General features: G+C 33.7%; 2 protein-coding genes across 3 annotated transcripts in view; one reads left to right on the top strand and one right to left on the bottom strand.

Annotated features, from left to right (window-relative positions):
• The window catches only part of LOC125859461 (uncharacterized), an 819,298-nt gene extending 810,233 nt beyond the window's left edge, over nt 1-9,065 (bottom strand). The window contains exon 1 of the mRNA XM_049539232.1: nt 9,054-9,065. The gene's annotated coding sequence lies outside the window, so the exon portion shown is untranslated. The remainder of the gene's footprint in view (nt 1-9,053) is intronic.
• Nucleotides 3,177-4,477, top strand: LOC125859473 (uncharacterized). 2 transcript variants are annotated; one of them, XR_007445772.1, is made up of 2 exons: nt 3,177-3,262; nt 3,519-3,651. XR_007445772.1 is itself a non-coding variant. In XM_049539244.1 (2 exons), the coding sequence occupies exons 1-2, from the start codon at nt 3,208-3,210 to the stop codon at nt 4,415-4,417; spliced, it is 624 nt and encodes a 207-aa protein (XP_049395201.1). In that variant the 5' UTR covers nt 3,177-3,207; the 3' UTR covers nt 4,418-4,477. The 2 variants fall into 2 exon arrangements, 1 of the variants encoding a protein (XP_049395201.1); XM_049539244.1 differs by lacking the exon at nt 3,519-3,651 and adding an exon at nt 3,849-4,477.
• Nucleotides 9,066-9,439: the final 374 nt, after the last annotated feature.

The raw sequence follows: 9,439 nt of genomic DNA, 5'->3' as shown, positions 1-9,439 counted from the left end.
ACCTCAAATATGTTTTCCCTTTGTTGGTGATAGTTGATAAGTGTGTGACGCTGTGACTTTTTTCGATTATCCTCAAAAATCTTGAATGGTTTAGGCATCCATTGTTGCTTTTGTTGTACTAGCTGATTGACAAATTTTGATCTTGTAACAAATCGGTTCACAATCTGATTGTAAGTGAGTCTTACCATTGCAGTAACTGGCAGGCCCCTGGCTGACTTAAGAAGACCATTGAATGACTCGGAACTATTTGTTGTCAACATGCCCCATCTCCTACCTCCATCCCTGTGCAATGTCCATTTGTCAAGATCGTTCTTCATTAACCACACATACGCTTCCGGGTTAATCTCCTTGATCATCTCCATTTTTTCCAAAAACTTTTTCTCCTGACAATGATTTGCAGCTGCCCATAAAAGGTTGTTTAAAATGACATTTTTGAATTTTTTTTGAAAATTGGCCTTCAAATGTCTTAAACAAAAACGATGGAACCCAAATGGGGCCTGCCAATTGGGAGAATTATACACCGATGAGAGTATTCCGTGATGCCTATCTGAAATCAATGCCACACCTCTACGACCCTTGACAACGTGCAAGTGCAAATGATCCAAAAATAAACTCCATGTCTCCATGCTCTCATTCGCAACTATTGCAAATGCCAAAGGTAATATTGAGCCGTTACCATCCGTTGCAATCGCAATCAACAACTTGATATCATATTTTCCATAGACATGTGTTCCGTCGATCGATATAACAGGACGACAAAACACAAACCCATCAATGCATGGTTTAAAAGTTCAGAACACATAGTTGAATACATCTTCAATGACATCGACACGCCGCTCTGTTTTCCATTCAACTATTGTTCCAGGATTGAAGTGTTTCAAAGCTTCCATGAACCTCGGCAACTCGGAAAAAGAACCCTCCCAAGTACCATAGACTTTTTCAAAAGCACGCTTGCGACCAAGATATGCTTTTCTTCTGCTTATTGAAATGCCATATGCTTTAAGAACCGCTGTTTGACAGTCTTTGATGGGAAACCTGAAAAGTAAAAATAATATTAATTATCAAATAAAAAATGAATATTTTCTTATTAAAGAAAAATCATCTAAGGATAAAATAGTACCTTGGAGTTTTTTCTATATCAACACGAAGGACGTTAGCAATCATCTCAACATCCAAGTTGAAATGTCCATCGCGGCACGTACCCATATCACATGTATGTTCTTTAATGTATCTTCCAACTTTTCACATGTTAGTATGTTGATCATTAAAAGAAGTTAGCCTAAATCGACATCCTTGTTCTACACGCCTGCAAACAAGTCGCCATGATTTCTTTGTCGATTTAATAACAAAGTACTCCCTCGCTATCTTTAAATGTAGAAGCTTAACTGCTCTTTGCAACTGCTTCTTTGAATTGAACAACATGCCCTTTTTAATATAAATAGCACCATTCATGAAATCTTCCGGATCACCCCATGTACGTTGTGATGTATATTCATCATGTGTATCGTCAAAGATATCTGGACCATCTTGGAGATGATCCAGATAAGGAATTTCATGATTACAAAAAGGACTCATGGACATTGGTCTTGGCGACCGATTGGGCATTAAAAAATCATCATCACTAGATGATACCTCAAATGGAGCATTATCTCCTGATTCCTCGGCATTAGGCAAATCATCACTATCACTAGCTGAAGGTGAGCCGTAATTTGGAAGGTCACGATCATCGATATTTACAGGATCAATGGGCTCATCTTGTGTGATATTTTCCCTATATATGTAAAAAAGTATAAATATTTGTCTCATGCAATTAACTTACTTAAATAAAAAATCAATTTTTGGACATACCGACAATCATCTGCATCAAAAGTAGGCAAGACATGAAAATTTTAGGATGTCCCGACATCTTCCGTCATTTGAAAGTGTGAGGACTGACCAAAATAATTATCTAGTCCATAACTTGAAGCAATATTCCTATCTTGCTGAGGTAAACCGCTACAAAATATATAATAATAATAATAATAATAATAAGAAGAATAAATCATATAAATTAATAAATAATTGACAAAATCAACAAATAATAATCGAAATATAATTATTGAGCATTACCAGTCACTTTCATTGATAGTTTCGTTCAAATCAACATCATATCGACCGGTAAGAATATTTTGATAATGAGTCATGTTAGAAAAATCAGTAGATTGAGTTATCGGAAATCCATCAACGCTATTACGATTTTCTAATCGGGGATGGACATCGACTGATAAAGGAGAATGTTGTTGACTAGTCTTAGGCTCCTTCCTAACATAGATTTCAAGTATTGTTAACTTGATTTGATCTATGAAGTCATTTGGAACCCTCAAAAAGTCGGTCAACGATTCGTCATTATAGATAATCCACTCTCCAAAATTTACTTGTCCTTGTGATAAAAATGAAGTAGGGTATTTTCCGACTATAATCAAATTATAATCAGTACTATTTATACCCATTCTTTTATAAATTGATGAAAGAAATTTATGATAGCGGACATTAATTGAATATTTAGCATTGTGTTTGGGAGGACAATTATAATAAACGGTATTTCCGTCATGTATAATTTCGCCATCCCAATAAATCGAAACTCTAACTTTTGGTTTAGAAGACATTTTTTTTTTGAGATTGAAATGAACAAATATAGAAGACTTTATGTTGTAGGTGCGATTCAACTATGTTTGAACATCCTCCTTAAATAGAGATTGGAGGATTTTTCAGAATAAAAAAATAAAAATACATAGTGGAATAATTTTTTCCGTTTTTATGATATGTCAAATCAATATAATTGATTGTATGACACAAACACTGCAAAAAAAAAGATAAAAGAGATGGGAAAAATATTTCTCTTTGTAAAGTGGAATTTTTTCTTCCACTTTATAAAGTGTAAGAAAAAGTTCCACTTTACAAAGTGTAAGAAAAACTTACACTTTATAAAGTGTAAGAAATAGTTCCATTTTATAAAGTGTAGGAAATAGTTCCGTTATATATTAAAATATATACGTTATGGTACTAACGGAAAACGTTTAGAATATTAGATAAAGTGGAAATTTTTCTTCCACTAAGCCTATTTTAGTTACTTCCTAAAATTGTGGCTTATTTTGGTCACTTTTATGTTTTTGTGGCTTATTTAGGTTCCCACCTCTTTTTTTTCTTTCTTAGAGTTGAAGGAAGAATATGATGAAAGGTAGATCAAGTGATCAACCCACAATGGAAATGGATGTTCAAAAGAGTAAACTCTCTCTTTCTTCATATATATTTATCCTATTAGATAAGTTTCTTTTTCCCTCTTAATTTCTATCTAGTTTTCAATTGTTTTCTATGAACCTAGCTAGAAAAAAGTATGTTGACTTTCTTTTTTCATGTGTAATTATGAACTTAAACTTTATCAATTCTAACACAACTTATTTGTACTTAAGAAATAGAAGATGATTCAAATATTGGTTGTTGTATCATTTGTATGATGTGTTTTATTTATTGTCATATAGATCCATGGTCACGGGATCGAACGATGCGAATTATTATTCAAGATGACACTTATAGAGACGTGATTAATTGGAAATCATTACCAAAATCTTTTCTACCAAGTACTATAGATGTCACCAAAGAAGATATATGTTCGGAATCAAAAGCTTTTCTCCTAATGGTTGAACCAGATGATAGTATAGCTGCGGTTAAAGCGTATATTCAAGAGGAAAAAGGGATTTCTTTTAAAAAACAAAAATTGTTGAATGAAGATGGGGGAGTTATGAGAGATGCACAGACTCTAACGTCAGCGGGAATCAATAAAGGATCTACCTTAATTCTTCGATANATAGATCCATGGTCACGGGATCGAACGATGCGAATTATTATTCAAGATGACACTTATAGAGACGTGATTAATTGGAAATCATTACCAAAATCTTTTCTACCAAGTACTATAGATGTCACCAAAGAAGAAGATATATGTTCAGAATCAAAAGCTTTTCTCCTAATGGTTGAACCAGATGACAGTATAGCTGCGGTTAAAGCGTATATTCAAAAGGAAAAAGGGATTTCGTTTAAAAAACAAAAGTTGTTGAATGAAGATGGGGGAGTTATGAGAGATGCAGAGACTCTAACGTCAGCGGGAATCAATAAAGGATCTACCTTAATTCTTCGATATACACCAATAACACAAATCTATGTGTCAACGCTTACTAAACGCAGGTTTAAGTTAATGGTTGAGAGTGATGACACAATTGCAGATGTTAAGGCTGCCATTCAGGAAAAAGAGGGTATTCGATTTCATAAACAGAGGATAATCTATAATGGCCGACAACTCGAAGATGATAAATCTCTCGTCGACTCTGGAATTCAGTATAACAGTGAGTTGAAACTTGTATTGACGTTGTGCGGTTGTTGAATATTAGCTAGTAAAGGATATGGTAGTTGCTTACTAATTTGCATAATCTATATGTAAATTCACTTGTTTTTAGTATTATCGTTGTTCAAGTGTTCCGGTTGGTTTAAATCTATAATCTATTTTAAATGGTGTTATTTGCCCTTTTGCCTTTATTATATTGTGCTCAACTTCAATTTTTGCTCCTCGTATATTCATTTTATAAATGGTGTTATATCCATGATTGGAGGCAAGAATCAATTGCTTGATAGATTTATGGAGATTTGCTTATACGATAATCTAAGGGAGTTTATTTCAATCAGGGATACAATAATATTTTTTGATGGAGAATATATATGAGTACCTGCAGAGGCGAACCCGTTTAAAGGTTACGGGTGTACCAATATTACCTTAGCTCAAATATGTGCTTCAAGCTAAACTTAAAATAAAAATAGTGAAAAAAGGCTTTAGCTAGATTCAAACTCTAGTTTCAGGAGTGATTTTTCTAGTTTGTACAAACAACACAAGGCCACTCATATGCTCCTCATGGTGCATTGCTAAATTATAATCTTATTTTCTGTCAGTTTCTAAAAAAAAATAAAATAAAATAAAAAAAAAATAAAAAAAAAATAAAAAAAAATAAATATATATATATATATATATAATTTTCTCTCAAAATTGACGTTTACACACACCCCACTTATAGGTGTGGACCCACCTCTGACTGTAACTGATATGTGTGCATATGTATTGTTTCTTATATATCCAAAGTACAACCTGGTTCTAAATTCCCTATCTTTTACAATCATTATTTGTTCTCAAACTAGTTAGATCACATTATTAAAAAAAAAAAGTGAAGGTGTGTTCTGTATTCAAAAATTGTATTGTAATTGTAATTGATTAGAAATAGTTAACTGAGCACATTGATCGAAAAAACATGGTGAAGACTTTAAAATTAGTGGATTCCAACTGTCTGTACGTAGCGCGTTATTATTGATACTCTTTCTCTTCTATATTAGATACGCATGTTCTATTTTGCACGATAATTAGAAAATTATTAATAAATTTATTAATTTTACTATTTTGTCCTTTGTTCATATTAATACCTATTGAAATAAGTTAGAAAAAAAAATATATATAGAGTATATGAATAACTAATATTAGGAATTGTTCACATTCAAAAGGTTATATTAATTGTATGGGTAAAATAGGAAAAAAATAATTTATTTTATTTTATTTTAATAAATGATCAAGTAATGTTTTTTCTCTGTACAATGTATATTTTTACTTCTTCCTATCTTTTTAACTAACCAGTTACATGTCGCTCATGCTAAGCATGCCCCCAACAATCACTATTTGGTTAGTCCCTTTATCTAATTTTATTTGTCTAAGTATTAATTTCATACATTTTTTAAGAAGTAATAAATAAAACATTTATATTACTCTTTGAATACATTAAATATAATGTTTTAAAAAATATATTAGGATATATTTATGATTAATAATAAGAGTAAATTATAAATAAGTGATAAGCTCTCTTATAAATTAAGCGGTCATTTGGTAGAAATATTAACAATAAAGGAATCGATGCATGAATTAGTAATATATGATTTATTTTTTTATCAAGTGTTTGATTCATTGCTATCTGTCGATCCATTTTGAAGATATCACTCTACGTCCTTGCGACTCTTAGGCATTACTTTAACAATTGTTAACCTAAGTCTCAAGTAAAATTATCACCATCGGGTCTCAAATCATTAGATGGAACATGAGTTACAAATTCATGTGTTTAGATGTCACGCCCCAGCCTACACCCTGGGCGGGACTGACACTCGAGAATCATTACTGGCCTCAAGTGAACCCTTGACCTGACTTACTACTCAGCGGAAGACTTTACTCAACATATAAAAGAACTCAAAGATAAACTCAGGTAATAAACTTAGAATATTGTAAAGGAAATATTCGACTGGCCAAAGAGGCAATTACTCAAGTCTTATAACAAAACAACTGAACAAGACTAATGAACTAATAATGTCTAACTATCTATGAAGCCTCTAATAACTGAGATGGACGTCGAGACAAGACCCACGACATCCTAACAAAACTAGAATGATAAATCAAATAAAAGGGATCCTCCGGAAGTAAGGAGGCTCACCAATAACTCTGAAGCTCAACTGGATCAATGAAGCGCCAGATGCTGATCCTGGTTACCTGTATCTGCATCATAAAAGATACATTCCAAATGACATCAGTACATGAAATGTACGAGCATGTGAGGGGAATTCTAAAACAATACATAGGCTTGAAAAGNTGGTTTGTATATGAAAATACAAGTAACTCTGTGTATATAAGAATACAAAATATATCTGTGGGAGTTTCTCTAACCGACAACCATCACTATGAGTTATGTGATGATACACCGTCTTGCCTTACGCTGCCAGGGACTTCCTATACCTTTCCAGGGGTATAGAACCTACAACTAAGTGGATCCACTAGTCTATGCTAAAAGCATTAAGGAATCATCTAAAAAGTATGACCCTTTTCTACCCATGTTGGCTACACGGTTTATGGAGACTTTGAATTATCTGAACTCAAACTCGTCCCCACATCAGTGCTCAATATTACTCCCAAAATGTAACTAGCTCATATGTTTAAAAACATAACTCTTTCTGTGGTTTGAGACTATTACTCAAAAACTAGCTCAAAAGCTCTCTTGGAAATCAGTGTTTCCTCTCTTCTTTAAATGTGAGAACATTTACTCTTTGGAAATACTTACTTCCCATATAATCTTTTGAAGAAAATGAACTTCACTCTTACTCTTACTCAACTCAATGCTCAAGTCTTAAAACAAGTTTAATACATTTGTAAAAGACTTTTGAAAAGACTATAAGAACTCTCTAGACTTGGCTCTTAACTTTCCTTGAATTTGAATTATGAATTCAAGGTTATGATTTGTGATAGGAAAAATATCGTGATGATTAAGAGTGTTTTTAGATTGTTAATCATGAGAAACGGCAAAATAAACACTACCTGGGAACAAGTCCGTGACGCGGAGGTGAATTTAAATATTTGGTTACGAAATAATTTTGAAACAATGGAGTCCATGTCCTCTCCGCGACTCGGAGAGAAAATTTGTTCATTGGGTGAGGAAGTCCACGACGCGGACTTGAGTCCCATTTTCTGTCCGACTTTTTTCTTTCGCATTTTCTAACCCCAATTCGCCTAGAATCGAATAGTTTTTTCCCCAATCACTTAGATTTGAATACCCAACAATAGTACACAAGAATCTACTAAAAAACAACCTTAAAGCTCATACGATTATCTCAAGAACTCATCAAAACCTCAACAATCAAGATTATGAAAGAAACTTCAATGAAACTCATCAAGAGCTCCCATCCTTTACTTTCAAGAATGAAATTATGTTGAAATAATCATGATTGGAGTGTGGGTGAACAAACCCAATGTTATGTGAACTCACATACCTCTTGGATCATACCCTTGGCGAAAATCCGCAAGAAAACCTTCGATTTTGCAAAAAAAAAAATTATTGCCTTGACCTTTCTCCTCATTTCTCCTCTTGAACTCTTTCCTACAAAACCCTAGCATAATTTAAGATTGAGTAAACTGAACCAAATCAATTTAGACCCCTAATTAATTACTAAAACGAATTAAATCTGATAGAGTAAAGAAATAACCAAAATACCCTTCTTAAATTCGGGTAACTTTCCTTATGTGGACAACTCAACCTCAAGCAGACGTATCTCCTTCATACGAGATCAAAACTTAGCAAACTTGGTGGCATTGGAAAGAGGATTCCAAGACCTTTCATTTGATATCTTATAGGCCACCTAACTCATCTTGTACTGAATGTTATGATCATTTGAAGTTGATCCAAAACTCATACTTAACATAACTTGCCAAAATTTCCAAATTTACTATTTCCAAAAATAGTTTCTTTCTAATTTTAGTTCTTTATAAGGTAGGATGTTAAAATATCTCCCCCTTAGGAACATTCATCCTCAAATGAGATCACTCTAAGTAGACTAAGGGTGTAACATCTAACATTCAACTCAAACACCCAACATGCAATATATAACACATCAAGTCAACTTAAATAAATGCCAAGAAATGGATTAGTACCTTAATTTGGAATTTCTCCGGTCTTGAAGAGATGTGGGTATCTCTTCTTCATGTCCTCCTTAGCTTCCCAAGTAGTTTCCTCAACAAAACTGATTCCTCCATAGAACCTTGACTGATGCTACTCCTTGGTCCTCAACTTGCGAACCTGACGATCTAGAATCTGAACAGGAATCTCATCATAACATAAGCTATCCTTAATACCAATATATTCAGTCGGTATAATCACTGAAGGATCGCCCATACACTTCTTCAACATAAAAATATGAAACATTGGATGAACTACTGCTACCTCTTGCGGTAGCTCCAACTCATAAGCTACATTACCAATCCTCTTGGATATCCTGTAAGGACCAATATACCGGGGACTAAGCTTCCCCTTCTTACCAAATCTCATGATACCCTTCATGGGTGAAACTTTCATGTATACCCAATCATCTACTTCAAACTCTACATCCTTTCTCCTAACATTAGTGTAGGATTTCTGACGACTCTGCCCTGTTTTCAACCTCTCTTGAATAACTTTCACTTTTTCCATAGCTTGATGAACTAAGTATGGTCCTATCAACCCAGCTTCACCAACTTCGAACTATCCAATATGAGATCTACATCTTCTCCCATAAAAAACTTCATAAGGAGTCATCTGGATGCTAGAGTGATAACTATTGTTGTAAGCAAACTCTATGGAGGTAAGTGATCATCCCAATTGCCTTTGAAATCAATCACACAAGCCCTCAACATATCTTCTAAAGTCTGACTAGTGCGCTCTGCTTGACCATCTGTCTGAGGATGAAAAACAGTACTCAAGTTCACCTTCGAACCCAAACCTTTCTGGAAGAACTTTCAAAAATGTGCAGTAAATTATGCACTCTATCTGAAATAATAGACACTGGGACTCCATGAACTCTA

Source organism: Solanum stenotomum, chromosome 3, assembly GCF_019186545.1.
Source record: "Solanum stenotomum isolate F172 chromosome 3, ASM1918654v1, whole genome shotgun sequence".
NCBI lineage: Eukaryota > Viridiplantae > Streptophyta > Magnoliopsida > Solanales > Solanaceae > Solanum > Solanum stenotomum.
This window is presented reverse-complemented; position numbering and strand designations above follow the sequence as displayed.

What these genes read in the sequence shown, in the direction of transcription:
- LOC125859473 (XM_049539244.1), top strand. Translation starts at nt 3,208, where the DNA reads ATGATGAAAGGTAGATCAAGTGATCAACCCACAATGGAAATGGATGTT.